At 39.0% G+C, this 19,620-nt stretch overlaps 1 protein-coding gene across 1 annotated transcript in view; it reads left to right on the forward strand.

Moving 5' to 3' along the window:
* STARD9 (StAR-related lipid transfer (START) domain containing 9) overlaps window positions 1-19,620 on the forward strand; it is a 110,912-nt gene that overhangs the window by 39,131 nt on the left and 52,161 nt on the right. The window contains exons 5-9 of the mRNA XM_009887985.1: window positions 11,057-11,173; window positions 13,276-13,308; window positions 13,399-13,460; window positions 14,070-14,182; window positions 19,533-19,602. Coding sequence (XP_009886287.1) covers window positions 11,057-11,173; window positions 13,276-13,308; window positions 13,399-13,460; window positions 14,070-14,182; window positions 19,533-19,602 — 395 coding nt within the window. The remainder of the gene's footprint in view (window positions 1-11,056; window positions 11,174-13,275; window positions 13,309-13,398; window positions 13,461-14,069; window positions 14,183-19,532; window positions 19,603-19,620) is intronic.

The following is a 19,620-nucleotide window of genomic DNA, read 5'->3' on the forward strand; positions in this document are numbered from 1 at the left end:
TATGTCTTGCATATTGAAGAATTTAAAACCAAAAAGCTTTACTGTTTAAATATCTAAAGATTTCAGTGTAAAATAACATAGTCCCAAACCATCACTGTTAATAATAGATGTCTGTCACTTATGGTGTCTGATTGGATGCCATGCCATATTTTATTTCTTCTTGGCACTAGCAGAAAAAAATATGTGTTTTCATTCCAGAAAAAAATATAGTCATCTGTCTGCTATGTGTATTTATACACAGGCATAAAGGTCTAATGTGATTAAATGTGATATAATCTCAGGCTAATAAATAGGGTATTTTTCAATATCTTGAAAACTCGTTATTTAAGAAACATGTAGAAAAGCTGCTATAAATTTTCACTTTTAAGCCAGTAAAAGAGAGACTTTTAGCTTTAGAGGATTTCTGATTCTGCTGCCCAAATGGGAAAGGATAAGACTAGGATATCACGTCTCTATTATAAATTTCCTAGTAGTGAAAAAGGTTGCTTTGCTTATTACCCACAAATCTCTTGGCAAAGCGTACTCCCAAATTCTAAAAAGGGAGAATTTTACTATTTTAGTGCTGTGAAACTGTTTTTGTAAAGGTTCATTCAACAGGGAGAAAAAATATCTCTGTCACTTAGTTATCATTGTTTCTTTGGATAGATGGTATGCTTTCACTGAAATCTCTTGGACTCCTTCAATTTTTGTATCTTTTAGTAATGCAAGATACGTTTCCAATTAATATTCTTCATACATCATTTTAAAAATGGTTTGTGTGGAAAGGTTAAAATTTTCTAGTATACTTGAAAAAACAGCCCAAAAATGTGTCTGTTTGTTCTGTTTTATTGATTTTTATTTTCTTTTGAAATGGGTAGTGAATCCAGACTCTCTTATCAAGGGTGACCTTGTACAAACTGCAAGTTTTTGGTGTGGTTTTACTTTTGTGTTCTCAGCTGACTGCAATTTGCACTTCGTGATTTTCACTTCCAATAGAGTTTCAGAGGTTGTTTGCAGAGTGGCATGTTCATTTGACCTCTAATACATTTGGACTCCAAAGAAAATATATAATCAATCTTTCTAGCTTTTAATTTTAAATAGATTAACTCAATAGTGATAATTAAGCTTCACTAAATGCCTACTACTTTTTCTTTTTGAGTTTCCATACATAACAGCAATTAGAACTCAAATTTGTCCTCATTTGAATGTTTTTCTCATATGCCATATGAAAATTATTTTGTCTTTGATACATTTATTTGGTTATATGAAACTGAATTCTTAGGATTTAGATGGCCTCAGAATCTGTCATTCACATAAATATTGGAAAACATACACAGTAGTGAGATTTCATCTTGAAGTGCTTTCTGTTTGTACCTTCAAAGTTCTACAATCCAGGTCTAAACAGCGTGTTTTAGCATTGGCTAAAAATATCCTGTTGATGCTCACAGGTAATATGTAGTGACCAAATTAAAAGAGCTGATGTGCAAATCAGAGGAGAAAAGGGAAAGAAGCATAAGTTGATGGGAAGCGGGCACACTTATCCCGCACAGAAGCATTCATTTGGGTTTGATTGCCAATGGTAAATTTGACTTTGTAATTCTAGACTTAAGGTGCTGGACTTGAGGTGCAAAAAAGCTTTTAAGAGTGATTTTTTTGTCTCTAAAATAATTTTGAATGAGAATAGAATCCTAAAATGATTTTAAAACATTTTTAATTTAAAAATTAACGTATTTAAAGAGGGAGGCAAGGAATTTATTTTTTGTGATTAAATAGTCTACCATCTCTTTAATATCCTTATCAATGATGTGGATGAGGAAATTGAATGCACCCTCAGTAAGTCTGCAGATGATGCTAAGTTATGCGGGCGTGTTGATCTGCTTGAGGGTAGGATGGCTCTACAGAGGGATCTGGACAGGCTGGACCGATGGGCCGAGGCCGATGGTATGAGGTTCGACAAGGCCAAGTGCTGGGTCCTCCACATGGGTCACAACAACCCCATGCAGTGTTACAGGCTTGGGGAAGAGTGGCTGGAAAGCTGCCCTGCAGAAAAGGACCTGAGGGTGTTGGTCGACAGCCGGCTGAATATAAGCCAGCAGTGTGCCCAGGTGGCCAAGAAGGCCAACAGCATCCTGGCCTGCATCAGGAATAGTGTGGCCAGCAGGACTAGGGAAGAGATCATCCCACTGTACTCGGCACTGGTGAGGCCGCACCTCGAATACTGTATTCAGTTTTGGGCCCCTCACTACAAGAAGGACATTGAGGTGTTGGACCGTGTCCACAGAAGGGTTACAAAGCTGGTGAGGGGTCTGGAGGACAAGTCTTATGAGGAATAACTGAGGGAACCGGTGGTGTTCAGCCTGGAGAAGCGGAGGCTGAGGGGAGACCTTACCACTCTCTACAACTATCTGAAAAGAGGTTGTAGAGAGGTGGGGGCTGACCTCTTTGCCCTGGTGACAGGTGATAGGATGAGAGGAAATGGGTTCAAGTTATGTCAGACGAGGTTTAGATTGGATATTAGGAAAAAAATTTTCACAGAAAGGGTTATTAAACATTAGAATAGGCGGCCCAGGGAGGTGGTGGATTCGCCATCCCTGGAGGTGTTTAAAAAAAGGGTAGATGTGGTACTTGGGGATATGGTTTAGAAGTGGTTTTGTCAAGGAAGGTTAATGGTTGGACTTGATGATCTTAAAGGTCCTTTCCAACCTCAGCAATTCTATGATTCTGTGGTCTAATAGACACTTAAAGGCATTTGTCAGGGCTGTTAATACCAACCCCAGGCTTATGGAGCATTTGAAGGGAGTCTGTTATTCTTTACTAGAACAGTAGTTTTCCTTGGGTGATGTGGAAGTTTGTAAGACTCCAAGATTTTGCACTGGAGGTTTGTTGAAAGAACTTATCTGAAGAGAAATGATAATAATTGAGGAAGAGGTAAAGACAGAAAGAGGAGTAAGACGTTGAGCAAGTCACCAGTACTCCACTGTACTGGCTACGCATTTAGGAAATCGTTTCTTTGCTTCAGAAAGATGGTGTAACTGTTCAAGCCATCAATGATCACAGGGTCCTTGTGCACTGCTGGGCCAGGATCTTCTAAGCTGCTTGCATGAAGTGTTGCAGCTCGCGCTTGTACTGCCCAAGGCTTTGAACTTTGCCTGAGTAGCAATTGCATATCTGATGTGCCCAAGTGCAATTTATATTTCAGTCTGGTAGTATAACCAAAGAGGATTGGAAAAAGTTTATATGTGTTTAAAGGGTATAAGCATATCAATTGTACAAATGGCTTCAAAAAATCATCAAGAAAACAGGTAAGATCAAACTGAATATAATTATATTTTTAACTGAATGATAGAAGTAGCCCCCCTGGTGCATAAATCTGTAAACCTTAAAATCTTTTTAAAAAACATATTTCAGTTAAAATCGTCTGGTTTTCCAGTATGGACATGGGCAAATTACTGTCATTTTCAGAAATTAAGTTCCGTGATTCTTTGTCGGAGTTAGGACAGAGGTTGCTACTTAAGAGTTGGTATGCCTTGTACCTTAATATATACTTAAGTCTTCTTTTTCATATGTTCCACTATGGTTTCTTAAGGGCAGGATTACTGTTGCAACCTTTCTATATGCTTCTAAAATGCAGTTAGAATGTACGTATGTTAATTAGTTAGAATGTATGTACCCAACTGTACAGCTTCTTTTGTAAGATTTCACAGTGGTCAGCTTAACTTACCTGTTCTGCAAATATTTAGACTCTCTGAACTATTTCTTGTATCTTCTAATGGTGCATTGAAATAGGTTGTGAAATGTTTAAGTGATCTGTTGTTCTACTTGAACTAGATGATTCTTATCTAATATAAAACAGTTTCAACCCCAAATATGTCCATATTGCAACAACTTGGACAGCATTTTGATATGTCTGACTGCACGATTAGGACACTTTAACTACAGTTTAAACCAAAACTTTCCCTTTCTCTCATCTGTACTGAGAGTCCTGTAATGAGGGCTAACTTGGACGATTCAGGATTTGTTGGATTTGAGCTGGAACCTGGCCACTTTGTAGCAAGCAGGCCAGCAAAGGACCTGGAATGATAACAGTTGTCTTAATGTCTTCTCATAACTTCAGACAGGCACGTTTTTTCCACTATTAGGACAGTTGACAGGTAATAAATTTTGGAACGTTTCACAGATCACCATGGGATATGGACCAAATACAGCTGGGCAAGTGCAGGAACAAGGCATAGCAAAGCCAGTTAAGGCTTTGTTGAAAGAAGCATTCTTACATGGAACAAACAGAACAGTGCCAATCACGTAGAGCAGCCATGCAAGGAAGGCATAGTCGTCTCAGCCAAATAGCATGTTCTCTGCAGGAAGCCATATCCAACTCATGTTCTTTGTAAAACCTCATCTTCCTGAAGATTCATTTAAAAAGTGAGACTTGGAAGAATCCCAGAAGAACCCTTTTTCTTTCTTTCTTTCTTTTTGTTTTCCTCATGATCAACAAAAACCATGATCCAATCCATTATATCATGAAATATGTTAGTACATATGTCCAGAATGATTAATTGTAGTACTTTTTGTATGATCCGCAGCTGTTGATGCTGATGGGTATTTGGACTAATGCCTCTGATATTAGCACAGAAAAAGCTTTGATTTCAATTACCCCCCTTTATTTTTAAACAAGCCATAAATTCATTGCTGTGCTTCACTTCTCCATTATTTTTTTTCTGCAGTACACCAAAACAAAGAGGCTTTTCTGACTAAATTGAGACTATATTCATTTAAATTAATTGTAACTTATCTTCACAAAAGAAGAGAGGGTAATTTACCAGAAAGAATAAACACAATACAGTACAAATCAGCTTTTAACAGGATTTCAGTAAATAATTTTTTAAATTCTCATTCATTATCATCATAGGATTATGACATTGTTTTCAGAGTTATCCAATTTTGTAATAATACGTGTTCTCTCAAGGCCTAATTCAAAAAAGACTGATTTGAAACATTTGAATTAAGCATCTGAGTAGCCATGTGTATTTAATAGAGAGTAAATGTAACAAAGCTTTGCTTAAGTGCTGGGACTTTGGAGTTAAATGTTCTTTCAGAGAGTCCAATGTATGTGGAGAGAGAGCAAGCACAAGCATTTGCTCAGTTACAATGCCCAGAGCAATTTAAGCCAAGATCATAAGGAGTTTTATGAACACTAGTGAGAACATCTATTTTCTACTAATGGATATCATTATTCCTACTTTATCTGTAGGAAAATCGAACCATTAAAATGATAAATGAATTGCGCAATGTCATACAGAAGTTTCAACAACAGACCTAGAAGTAAAATGCAGTTCTTCTGAAATTCCAACTTAAATGTCCAGATGGCATTGCTAGCGTTGCTATCCTGAAGGTTTGCCACTTTGTCAAGCTTTTGTTTTATTGTACTTAGAGCAATTAATAACTCTCAAAGATCCATTATGAACCTTCAGAAAGAAGGACAGTTCTTAATGAGGAAACTATCATAGAAGCAAGATGCTTCTCTAGGTTGCGTTTATTCCTGTTGTAAGAGGTTCTACCATGTGAAGTACAGGTTTCTGAACTGATACAGAGTACACAAGCTGGTTTTAGGCTACTTCTGTGTACAGTGAGCCATGCAAAATTCCTGAATTTATTCAATGTTGATACTCCGAGGGGAAGTGCGCACAGACTTGCATTGCTCCTATTACTTCAAGATAACACAACTTGTCATTTTTTAGTCATTTTCCTTATGCTACTTTGGCTCTAATCCTATTTGGTTTGCCCCCGAATCCTACTCTCTGGACTCCAGATCTACAAACATCTGCGTTTCGCACTTGTCCCTGTTCTTTGTCCTCCATATCAACCCAACAGTTTCCTGCACTTTGGCTTCCAAACACAGTCTCTTTCCCACTGATTTGTTGTTCCACCTTTCCTCCCTTAACTCTGTCCAGTTTGATTCCATCACCCTCTTATTCAGCGCCTCTTATTTGTCCCAGACTCTTCTCATTCCTTCATTTCAGTGTTACCGGTTCTCAGTGGTTGTTATTTTACCCAGTTGTTCCCCAGTCTTCTGTCAATCTTCAGAACTGGCTTTTGCCATCTTGAATGTAGATCAGATTTGTTCCTCCTCCTTATGTTCACATTCCCAGCTGCTGAAAATCATTGAGCCACTCACACAGGAGGAACTTTCTCTTTCTTCTGCTCTGAATCTAAGTGTCCTGGCTTAGAGATGTCCAGGCCCATGGCAGACCAGTTGGGAATCTCAGTGAAAGTCCTCACCTTGTGAGCTGGAGCATGTCTGGAGCAGGCAGAATCTACAGGAAAATTGTCTGGTTAAATCTTAGTAATCTACTGAATAGGTAGTAACTGCCATCTCTTATCATGATTTTCTGAAGAAATACAATTTCACAGTGGCTGCCTGTTTTTATCCCATGTTTCCCAATAATTCTTGAAAAAAATGGCTGGTTTTTGAACCAAATTTGAAAATGGGGGTAGAGATGTCTAATATTAGGTTCCTACAAGTTTTGTGTACCAACCAGGTAGGGAAGAGTTCCTAATGGTGCCTCTACTGAGGGAAGGTTTAGTGTTCACTGGAGAATTCACATGTGAGCACAACCTTAAGAGGAGGGCCTTAGGCAGACAGGTTAGGTGGCTCAAGACTTATGTTATGCCCATTTTGCTTTGCAGTCTTGGGGAATTCTGACATCTAAGTGAATACTAAGCAACGAAGTAGAAAAGCTGAGAGTGCAGAGAGGAGGAGAGTTCTAGAAGTTAGGATGCAGAGGGCGGGCAGAGTGGGCAGGAGGAGGACAATGACTGTTTAGTAGCACAAAAGAAAAGTGGAAGAGGGTTCTGTTCTTCCATCTTTTAAAAGGCTGTGTGATGTGCAGTTCATGACACATTTAAATCGCAGGGAATTTATTTGTGTCCTGGCAGGGCTGAGAATCAGTCAGTGGTATTTGGCGCAAGGCTTGTATGCATCTCCACTGGTAGTTAGCAGCTGCTGGAGCAGTTGGCAGTGTCCCATGCTCTGACTGGTCAGTCATATCGTCTTCCCCAAAGCAGTATACCTTATGTCCCAGCTCTAGACCCAAGGACAGCTGAGAGTGGATGTGAAGATACATGAAAGGATGGCAGGAAGCAGTGGAGCAGTGGTGGGTGCTGAAGTATCTGTGAGAGAAATGCAGGAACTTGTCTTACATCCTGCTTTGATTGATGACTGCTGCCAAGAATCAGTTACAGTGATTTTCATTGCTGCTCTTAATGCTCAGATGCTTTCCCAAATATCTTTATTGAAGAAAAACAGATTAATCTGTTATAGTGATGTTGTAAATATGGGGCTGACCTCTTTCTTCACTGAGCCTAGAGGGAGTGCATCAGTATTACTGAAAGGAGACACATCAGCATCATCATGTTTAGCATGTAGCTTGCTCTATGTTTATTACCGTACTCTAAAGCAGTGGCATGCTTATGGTCAAATGTAGTGTGCTGTTCAACTCTGGCTGTTAACTGTGGCTGCCTCTTTAGTTAGAAGATTGACACAACTATTGCTGAATCACTGGAACAAACAGTGATTCTCAGTTCAGGAGCAGGACAGTACAGGGATACATTGCATACTGTCTACATGTGGCCAAATGCAATCAAAAGCTTGGAACCTGTCATAAAAACGATCTCAAGGCAAATTTCTGCAGACCTTTGTCATGTAAGAAATCCCATTGCAGTCAGACCCACTGAATTCCACTGATCAAGTAAAATAAAAGCACCAGGGCAAATTGCAGAGTTTCACACATTTATTCAATTACTGTTTTAAGTGGGGATCCCATAGATGAAGGGATATGAAAACAGACGTTGAAAAGCTTTTATATGCAATGCCCAGAAAACCCAACCCTCAGCCTAATCCCTGCAGTTACATTTTCCCACAAATGGGGAAGCAGGTCTCGTGGACAAACTGCTGCTCGTGATCTTATTTTATACTTTCCAGTATGTACTTGATTTATAAGGAACAGTGTTCTCTCGGTTCTGGGTGTGGAATCAGGAAACATTTGAATCTGATGTGGGTAACAGAAGCACTGCTTTTGTAATAGCTTTGACAGAGGGTTCTAGTGATAACGCCATTCTGGCACTGGAAGGAAGAAACTTCCTTTTCACCCTACCATACGTATCAAATGCAACTTTTCCTCCTTGCCTACAAGGTTCAGAAACTGCTTTGTAATTGTTGCTCTGTTTTTTTCATCTTTTGCCTGGTGCTCTGAATGTATAGTTTTGTTAGCTGTCCTTCATTTTTTTGCCTAGCCCTTTTTTAAGCCCCCTGTGATGCTAACACTCAGGCTATTAAAATCCCTGGGGGTAAACTTCCCTCTTCTCCTCTTCTCTTAAACTGTGCACTTTCCTTTCATAGTGTCACCTTAAAATTGACATTCAAGTGCTTCTCAGTAGCTTTCTTCTCTACTGTTCATTTCTTAAGCCTTTACTGTGTTTTTTTGTGCACTTACGGGTTCTTTATGCAGATTCTAAACACTTGTGATGGCAAATAATGTGTATCCATGTCTCTGTATATGCCAATACTTGTAAAAGTAGTGTGATGATAATTTTTTTTTTTTTTAATTTGGGCAGTGTTTATTTATTAGGTAAAAGTGGTACATTGGCCTCTTCAGCATAACTTTTAACTGACGTATTGGCATGATGGTTATTTGTCCACTCATTCATCAACTATGCACCATAGACTGGCTCATCCAGTTTGAAGTTTGCTAGCAAATTGCACAGTCCAATGCTGATGTATATCAGCACTCCAGCCCTCTCTCTGCCCCCCACCCTTCATGCTAGTAGCTGGCACACAGGCCCTGTGGGTGACACTTCCCCGCTCCAGGTGCTGATGCCGAGACCCTCATTTGCTTCACTTCAGCCACCCCTGTAGCTGGCACCTGGAACACAGGCCCTGGAACCCATGGTCCCCTCTCCAGCTGCTGATGGAGACCCTCACACCACTCCAGGTTTCCTAGGAGCTGGGGCGTAGACCCTGTGATACAGTCCCACTCTAATTTCTGGCACTTATACTCCTACTTGCTCCAGTTGCTGGCTCCATAGATGTGGGAGACATATTACCTGAGGTTGACTTCAGTTGCTGACCTGAATTTACTCCCACCAGTCTCCCCAGTAGCTGGCACCCTGGACCTATGCTCCTTAGGTCTATGGCCACGCTGCCTGCCAACGTTGAGACTCTCACTGGCTTCGTTTGCTGGCACCACTGATGTCATGGCCCTATCACCTGAGGTCTTCTGACTCCATTGCTGGCCCCAAATTCACTTCAGTCCCTCCAGCTGCTGGCATCTAGTCCTTATAGCACTCACCTATGGGATAGAGAGTGTGGTTATGTGGAAAGATCATCAAGAAAGGATTTAATAAGAAAATAGGACAGACTGTGATGATCAGGCACAGGGCTCAGTCAGAGAAGCATACTGATCTGCTGCTTACGTGGAACTAGCCCCTTTTATACCCCCTTCTCCTTCCCGATTCCCCTCACCTTAAACATTCCTTAAGTTTTGCATAGTCCCTACCCCCGCCCCATGTACCCCAAATCCTCCTGTTTCTCTTGTTTCCCCCAGCTTGTTGGTTATGAAGTCCATGTTGGTCCTCTCCAAAGCTATGCTTCAGTTTCTTAATGACCTGTCCAGTAGTGACTGGAGAGTTTGTCACTATCTTTATCCCTTCTCTATTACATTTGTATCCATGTGCTTTCTTTATGACTTTCTCTGTTACTCTTTGAATGGATAAGTCCCTTGATCTGATAATCCTAATGAAGCAGATGCTCTGACATGCCATGTACCCTCACAAATAGGGGCAGGAGTAGCCAGATTCTGCCAAATGGGGACGTAACTGATTTTTCAGCTAGAAATTAGCATCTTGTCTCAGTTTGAGTTGAAATATGATCTGAAAATGAAAGTCTCAGGAGAGAGCTTTTAATCTCTTTTCTGGGCAGTTTAGGTAAAGTGGTGATATCTATGAAATACGCTTTACTATTGATTTTTATATTGGATTCAGTACATTTACCTGTCCATTGGAGAAGAAAACGACCTGGCAGTGGATAAGATTTCATAGCAGTGAAACACTGAAATTGTATGCATCTCTCTATGTGTACTAGCTAGTTTTCTATGTGAATGGCAAAACCATTAATACTCGTAACGTTTCTTTTGAAAGGCCAAAGCTGTGCTAAGGGGTTGGCAGCCTGCCTACTTGGAACCTTTTGATCCATGATGCACTTCCTAGCAAACCTTACCAGGTGTCCCTTTAGCTGGTCTGTGGCAAGGCTTTGATGTGCTCAGAACGTGGTCACAATGTGGGGCAGCTGTGTCTCTAAAAAAGGAACAGGGAAAGCAGAAGGAATGACTGTTCAGATCTTGCTGTATGGGTAGTCTGGTTGTGATGGTCCAACTTCTGCAGCCACAATGGGACTAGTGCAAGCTTTGGAAGCTCCTAGAGGCTGACACTGATTTGGTGGTAACAGTTCCTGGCTCTGTGTTACGATGAGCAAAAGGTGGCACATCGCTGTGCGTGTGGCATGAACAGAAAATAAAGTATTTAGCCTTTGGTGGCGTCGCTTACTGATCAGACGGGTCAGATAGAAGTATTTCTTGGGTGAGGTCTGCTTGGAGGTTGTGGGTTAGACTTTGCTTTGCTTTTGACCTGTAATTCAGATGCTTAATGCTCTTATTAATGTAATTGCATCAAAGAGCCTTGATCATGACTTTGTCAGATTTATGCTGAGGACTGTAAACATTTGGGATGGGGGAGATCCTCAAAAGTTCACACAGTCTAAGTATAAAATAAGATACGGCAGGCAGGGAAGCACAATTAACCACTACTGCTTGGTGTCAGCACTGGGCTTGGCATACCAGCGTCGGGACGAAGATCTAACAAGTGAACGCTGGGCACTTAACATTGTGTCTGATAAATTAGAAAGACAAATAGTGTGAAGATCCTTTTTCCAATGGTGTTATTAAAGCTGCGAGATCCACAACTGATGCAGAATGTTTATAGGGAGGTATATTATTCATGGACTGTTTTGTTCTTTTGGTCTTTCCAGGTGTTCCAGGACCTTGGCACATCTGTGTTGTCAGGTGCATTTAGAGGATACAACATCTGCCTCTTTGCATATGGACAGACGGGTTCAGGAAAAACTTACACAATGATGGGAACGCCTGTGAGTTACACCATTCATTTTACACTTAGGGTTGAGGATGGGATGTCCAGCAGAAACTTCACTTTATTTTTAAACTGTGATTATGGTGCTTGTTGAGTGGAATGCTTACATATGTTTTATATGGTTTTTACATATATAAAATGAGAATCAAGCCTTTACATTTAGGTAAATAATGTAGCATCAGCTAAAAATACTAGAAACTATGGCATAGAGTAAATATTTATTTTAGATAACCTTCATCTTACTATGTATGAATCTTATTGCCATGTTAGAGTACAAAAAAAAAAAATCCATACCCCTGAATAGTTCTGGGTTTTAGAAACATATCGGTCAAGATAATACAAAGTACTAATTCTCACGTAATTTTTTGGCAGTCTGAGCTATGCTGAAATTAACTTACTTTCACAAATAAAACTGGGTACAATTCACAGGAATACTTTTGTAACTGGCTTCATTATCTACTTGGGACATTTGTCTGTTGCAGAAGTTATCCTTTGGTTTGCAGAAACTAATACATTCTTCACTTCCAGTTTTAAAATATATTTGAATAGTGTTTGCAGAAGCTGTTATATTTTAAGATTCTTGTCTACCAGGAACCACTTAAAGTGCATTTTAATCTTGGCACTCAGATCAATGGAGTCAGTTGAGGACTTCTTGCATTCTGCTGCAACACAACACAATTTGATCTCTATCCATAAATATTCTTGACTGTTGGTGAAACATACCCCTAAAAAAGAAAAAAAATTATTTAACAGTTTGTGTGAGTGCACCACTGTTTCCTATACCCATTGGAATCAGATTTTAAGGTGAAATAAGTGTAAAATTTGTTCAAACCCTGAAGATAAGAAAAAGACCATTCTGGCATGGTTTGTGCTCTTGAGAAGAGTTTGGATTTTGAAAATTTTATTTTCCCCACAGACATCAGCAATAGGATTTTGTTAAACCGTGACCTGATTCTCCATTCATTTTATGCAAAATCAAGCTTAACTCCGTGAAAGCCTGAAGAATTGTTAAAGTTGAGGTTAATAGGTGACAAACTAGGATATTTGTATTACATTATTTTGAAAATATCTTAGCAGTACAGTATGGACACATCTTGAAATTATCATTATTTCCAAGGAAATTTCCAGGTGCAGAATTCTAAGAGATTTCTGGCTCATAAAGTGATTTCATTCTCCAATGGAATCCTGCTTTGACCTGATCTTTAATAACGTGTATTCACTGTGAAACAGTGTCCAAAACTAGGAAGAAACAAGTGTTTGGTATAAACTGAACTTTTGTCCATGGTGGTCCACTTGATGAACCTGGACTTTTCCCCCCCAACAACATTTCATGTGTGCCTTCTAAAAACCTTTCATGCTATTCAGCAAGCAGATTCCGTCTAAGCCTTAGAGTCTTTCTCAGGGTGTGTTGGCACTGCAGTCACTGAAGCGTGAGCAATCATGTCATAAGAACAGATCATCACACATAAACACACCGTTCAGTGCTGTGTAGACTGTTTTGGCAAAGGTTAAAGCAGCTAATTTGGGTACTGTTAGCAGCCCATATCACATCCTCTCTGAGAGATCAGATTTATAAATCTAGAACATAAAGCTGTTCCAAGCCTGTTCTGTGATGCCATAGCATAAAGAAATAAAAGTAGAATAAGGAATAAACTAAATATTCAAGACATCAAGCTAGTTTCAGTGTTGGCCTGACTTCATCTAGACTGTAACACCTCTGACACGGGCATGTCCAGTATCTTTACATCAAACAGCTCTTGGCTTTAACCCAAGCCTCCAAACTTCTCATCGATGCTGTATAAGTTGCTCTAAAATGGCTCTTGCTGTAAGCTGAGGCTAAGACAGCTGACATTACACAGCACACGCGTTCCAGCAGTGTCTTATGTGCAAGATGCTTCAGCTGGAGTTAGTAGAGCATTGCCATGCTGTTCTGAACTACGTTCAAGGGCGGTTTGTGTTGTAATCCACCATACTGTCATTACTTTAATGCTGCACCGTGATTCTGTCCTTTTCTTATAATTTGACTTTTATTTAAAAATAAATTTTACAAGACTGATAGCAAGTATATTGTTTAAATTTCTTTGTGTTTATTATTTGAAGGCATCCATTGGGCTGACACCTCGTATATGTGAGGTACTTCTTTTTTATTTCACTTGCTTTTTTTTTAAGCAGTTAGATTTTCTCGATGGATTTAAAATTTACATAAACTTCTGGTGTGTGCAGGGGCTCTTTTCAAGGAAAGATGATTACTCAGACCAGACAGCATCTTGCCGAGTAAAGGTCAGGTAAGTGTGTCACTGTTTTGGGCAATGCTTTGAATGCTTTCAAGAACAAGTTCCTGTAATCAAACAAAATAAAGACTAGTTTATTTTGTTTCTGTTTTCTCAGATGATAATCATTTTGGAACAAGGGGGAGAACACAGAGGAAGGATGAGAAAGTGTTAGTTTTAGTTTTCCATCTCAGTACAGTTCTTTGGATGCCATTTTGTATAGACAGCTGAAATAGGAGTCCATTAAAAATTTATTTCCTGTTTGTTTAACTCTTAAGAGCCATAATCCTACATTCCATTCTTATTCATCGTTACCATTGATCTAATGAAGCAATATGTTTTGAAATCTGGGGACTTGAACTCACTAGTGTTAAAAAAGGATATTTTCTGAATTTTTAAATAAAGTACTGAATGCCTCTTCCTTCTTGGAAAATTGCTACTATGAGTTGTTTCTACGTGCACTGCATGGGAAGGGGCAGTAATAGAGATAATGAAAATTAATTAATTAACTTTACAATGAAAGATCTGTGTAAGATTCGGATAGTTACATTGTCCAAATATATGCTTTTGCTTTCTTTTAATCACGTGCATTTAATGTTCCTTTCTTTTTTGTTGTCATTTCAGTTTTCTTGAGATCTATAATGAACGTGTCCGAGATTTGTTAAAACAATCAGACAGAAAGAAACCTTATACGCTTCGAGTCCGCGAACACCCTGAAACAGGACCATATGTACAAGGTGAGAGTGGGCTTCACAACTAGCATCAGAATTTCAAGTAAATGTGTATCAGGTCTGTATGTGTCTTTGCATATGTTCCTGGCATGATCCTAATTGCTTCTACTCAAATATTTCCTCAAATATTTTGGTTGTTAATATGAACACGTGTAATACACTGAAAATTTTGCCTCTGTTATCCCACTGGCTGGATATCCTGCACTTTTCTGTTTGCCTTTCCAGGCATAGGTCGTGTGTGAGCCATAGTGTATTGCTTTCCTTTGTTTTAAAGAAATCTTAACTTAATCAATAAATCCACCAACATCAGCTCTAAATGAGTTCTCCAGACCAACCTCAGGTCCCTCCATACCTGTTTCTGTCCTTGGCAGCAGTATATATACAAAATAATAATAATAAAGAACTAGATAAACTCAACTGTTTGATGTCGCAGGCCAGGCCATAAGAAGTGATTAAAATCTGTGTTACGCAAGTGAGAACCTGATAAGCTTTGTTTTCCTTCATTAAACTGAAAAAGCATAGGACGGGTAACGTAGGTGCATTACATGATTAAAAGCATCACACGCTTTTTAATTCCCACTTGCAACAGCAGCGGGTGGTTTTGTGTTTTCTAGTGAATCATAGGTTTCAAATCAGATGACGCAGAACAAACGGAAAGAAAAACCACATGTATTTTTTCCATTTCAGTTGTCTGTCTTATTTTAGTTCTTATCTTCTCTCTCATTGTTTTTGTACTTCCAGTTTATTTTCACTTTTGATTGGTGCCTTCACTTCAGGGTCTTACATAGCTTTAAATTGGAGTTTGGCCATTGGTACCTGTAAATTGATTAGCTCCTAATGTAAAGTTTGCCTGCTACATTTCTGTTTATCTGACCAACAACTGACAAAAGGAATGTCTCTCAAAATTAGTGCACCGGGGCAAAAAGATACAGAGCAGCTTTACAGTGGAGAGCAAAATGAAGAGCCTTTTCCAAACTATGCAAGTTTCAAAAATTACCGAGTTTGTTTCAAAAGTAAATGCATATGTTTCCTTTTCATTGTGCCTTATATCTAGTGGGCAGAATTCCAAAGTTGCCTCTGGTATCACTGACTCTGCAATTGCTTGGCTGGCCACCAAGTGGGTAGTAACACCTGGGGGGTGTGCAATTAGTATGCAAAATGCATGTCATGCAGAATTTTGTTGGTCCTGTCACATCAGATCAAATACTGATTTGTTCTGTCTTTTAAATAGAGTTCTTGTCTCTGTTTGTTTTGTGAATTCCTTCTGTTCTCCCTAGTTCACTTTTCTCCCTCTCTTTTTCTTTATCATGACATGAAACATCAGACTGTTATCCTCACTTCAGAGATTAAGGCAAGATGTGACAACAGACTTGACCGTGTGATTGAATGGAGCCTGGAATTCCCAGCTGTCATTCCCCGGGCACCTGCAGTATCGGTCATAGTACATCTAAAAACCAATGGTTGTTACCAGTTCCTCCTCTCAAAATTTCAAATAAGCACTTGGGAAGGGTTGAAATTGCCTGGTCCTATACACCAGGGACTATCTGGCATTCTGGTTATTTCAGCTGTGCTTTCCCAGCACATCAGCATCCTGTTTAAAGAGAGTTGGAAAATAGATGAATTGATGGTCTCATTAGTATGGCAAACTTATCATTCTTTGAAAAGCAGATTCATAGACATTTGGCCTTTATTTAGGTCTTTCCAAGATTCTTTTTCTACCTGCTTGTTATTGGAGAACTTCATTGTTGGTGGAGTACAGTTACTAATTATTTTCTTTTAGCAGCTGCTCATTTACCACACAAGAAAAGGTCTTTAAACTGCTTCCTTCCTTGGCAATTTCCATCCCTTTTCTCAGGCCTTATATCTCCAGTGATTCCTTGGCTGCATATAATGAATTTTCCTTGTTTTAAAAGAAAATGAAGTTATAGCTTCTGCCAATGGGCTGGCTTGCCTTTTGTCACTATTTTGTCTTCGTCTGGAACCTTCCAGGCCAAATCTGTCACTTTTGTAGTTCAGGTTTGGGGGGGGCAGGGGGATGGTATTTTTTTTATTTTATTTTGCCACTTTTAAATAAGGATTTTTTACTTAGACACAAGTGAAAATTTTAAGTGGAATGATTTTATGCTAGAGTTCTGAAATATCCCATAAAATTCCCAATTTGATTAGACTTTGTAAAATAAGAGGAAAGGATAATGGAAAAAGAATAACCTGAACAATATATGCCAGCTTTGACTATATTTGTAAATCCAGTATGAGTATTTTATTTTCGAAAATTCTCTCCCTCTCTATCTTAGCACAGCCTCCAAAAATCGTTGTGTTAATGCCTGTAAGAAAAATTTTAATGATAAATGCAATAACTTTTTCCCAAAATACTAATCACATGCATGAAAAATGAAGTAAGTTCTCTGCTGAAAGCATCATGGGGTGTGATTAGATGCTGTTGTGAGAGCATGTGAACAGAAGTGATTTCAGGCTGATGAGTCAGTGCCTTAGGGCAACAGTCAGATGACATAGTTGGGTTTTTTTTAGATATGTATATAAGTATGTATTAATAAATAAATATGTATATTTGCAGTTTACACAATTAAGAACTGTAACAGTTTCCTTTACTTGAGATGGCCCTAATGTCTTTTGGAGCGAGGGACTAATAAAGAAGGTGTGATTACATAGCTCCTTTTGGAACTGCACTCATTAGCTCCCACCAAAAATAAGCAGCCATGAAAAAGTTCAGAGGTCTTTTGAATGCAGGTAAGCAGTACAGTCAGCTTGATTTTAATAATATCAAATTCAAGAAAATGAAATGATTCACAACACTGGAACAAAATGCCCTTCTCAACTGCAATAATAGATTGATGCAATCAACAATTGAAGTAGCGCTGAAGTAGCCTTTGGCCGTTTTATACGTAGTCTCTCAGTGCAGGATCGGAGCACATGAATATTGTTTCCAATAGCTAGATGGCTGAATTAGAATTATTAGCAAGCTTCCTAGAAGGGAAGCTTGTTTTGTATTCCTCTTCCAGGCAATTTGCTGTATGGGAGACATAAAAATGGTGAACATCAGCAAAGCTTAGAAATTTTCAATTATTTCCCAAAGATCCAGTTTGTCGAGGACTAGCATCTGTATTTGCATCATACTTCTTGCAAGCCATCAGCAATTTTATGGTTTGCTGACTTTGATCAGGAGCGCCACACTGTACCATTAGTTTGTCAGTTGTGTGCTTGGTGTCAATAATATCCAGAGTGCAGTTAGCACTGGATGAAGAACGGAGAGAGAGGAAAATCGGAAAACTTAACCCCTTTAAGGATGCTTAGATGCTCTGGGCAATGCACTTTCCATTTGTGAGTTCAGGCAGGAAGTCCCAGCTCTGAACACTAAGTATTTGGAATAGTTTCCAGCCCATCATTTTTCCACGTAAAGGCTGTGAGATTGTAGCCTTTAAAATGCTGAAAGTGTTTTAGTGCTTTAGGTTGGAATCGTTTCAAACTTCTCCCTCACAGATGGTTGCACTGTTAAGGAATCGGCCTCTCTTAAATCGGGAAATGATGCAATCTATTTTGTTAGTCTGAGACAGATTTCTTGGGGAGATCCTTTCTTACTCCGAGGCAGATTTCTAGACGAGCAAGTGTTTTTGATCTTTCTATGGGACTTATAAACCCTTCTTGTTCTAGCAGCCAACAGAACACTTTGTCATTTCTTTTCAAACAAGATTTAGAATATTTCATTTACATTATTGAAAAACTAAATGTTATGAACTCTGTGCTAGAGTCACTGATTCAGTACTTATAGAAAGGTAAGATTTTCTTCCATGCCTCCATTTTATAACTGGATTTTTGTTCAGTTAAATAAGACCCTGAAAAAGGGTCTGGGAAAACAATAATAGTTTCCATATTCTGAGCTTTGAAGATCCCAGTGCTGTTGGAAAAATAACGGGCCTCTTTCTCAAATGGAAAATGTGATGACTTCTGGAATGAATGTATTGTAAAGGGACACAAGAGAGCAGAAGAAATGCTTTTGTTTGAAAATCATCCTATACTTTGTGAGTGTGTGTGCGTGCACACTACAGTAAGGGTTTTTTTAAAAGTGTGGGTGATAGAATTATTTTTTTTTCTTTATGTGTATCAGTTGCTAAAGGACTAAAATTCCCATCTTTGGCTTAGATTTTGCTTTCATTTAAAGCTAAGCAAGCTGTTATTATGTAAGGACAGACTGCCTCTAACAACGTCAGAAGTACTTTTTTCCATCTTGTTGAATTTTATATTCATCTTGACTTATGTTCTAGCAGTAGATAAATTATTTGATGCAAATAGATCACATTTTTCAGTACTCTGCCTTCGTCCACACTTTTGTGGCATTCAGTATAACAAACCAAGCCTAAATCAGTGTGGGGCAGGAAGTAGCCCTGGATTCCATGTCCGAGATAAAACATTCCGTAAAGGGGTGTTTGGCCAGGTATTGTATGACGAAGGCTTGCTTCACAACTCGGGTGTTTTTTTAGGAGCCACTGCAGTACAAATGATAACTAATCATCACCTTAAAAATGCAAATGAGGCATATTAAACTGGATTTATGTGAAATACAAGCCTGTTGAGGTTAATTTTGCGTGTCTGCTGGAATTTGCTTTTTTTGCAAGGGGCTGGCAGTGCCTCTACAGCGCAGCAGCACACTGCCCTCCACCGGGGCCCTTCTAGTCACAACCATCACTCTGACACAGCAGGCTCTGCAATGCAGCATTTCTTTCATTTATTTTCAGTGGTTTTCCCCCCCACCCCTAAAAATAAAATCAAATTTTAAAAAAACACCCACCACCACCAAACCGTGAAGGCAGAAGGTATGAAAAGGCCAGATGTTTGATACCATTATTTGAGTACCCCCTGTGGAGAAATAGCATGAAGACTCCTAATTGTTGCAGGCTGAAGCCTAGTTAAGTAAATGGTAAATATTCACAGGGGTTGATTCCTAATTCTGTTAGCTGCGTGAGCAGAGCCATTATCCAGAGGCAATGGCAAAAAGCCTCTTTGCAGGATCTGTACATAATTAGTAGCAGTGACATAGCTGGAAATTTCTTATGGAGTTTCAGTCAAAAAACATACCATTGTTCTGTGGACAAGCTGGAAAAAGGTCTGTTCTTTTGAAGGTACGAGACATTTTTTATACTATCCCTGCGTCTGAAGGATAGACTGCAATTTTTATATTTTTTTTAATAAAATAGTTACTCTAGTTGAGAGACTGCTTTTAGAATAGACTGGCATCCCAGCAGAACATCCTTATGGTCCTGATGTTGGGTAAATCGTTGGGTAAACTGACTGAAACTTCCTGAGAAAAATACTCATTTAACTCTTTTTAAATCTTTCACAGGGTTGACTCAGCATTTAGTTACAGACTACAAGCAAGTTGTAGAACTTTTAGAAGAAGGAATAGCTAAAAGGTATTTTATAAAACAAAC

The sequence above is a fragment of the Charadrius vociferus genome, unplaced genomic scaffold (genome assembly GCF_000708025.1).
Source record: "Charadrius vociferus isolate BGI_N301 unplaced genomic scaffold, ASM70802v2 scaffold337, whole genome shotgun sequence".
In the NCBI taxonomy this organism is placed as follows: domain Eukaryota; kingdom Metazoa; phylum Chordata; class Aves; order Charadriiformes; family Charadriidae; genus Charadrius; species Charadrius vociferus.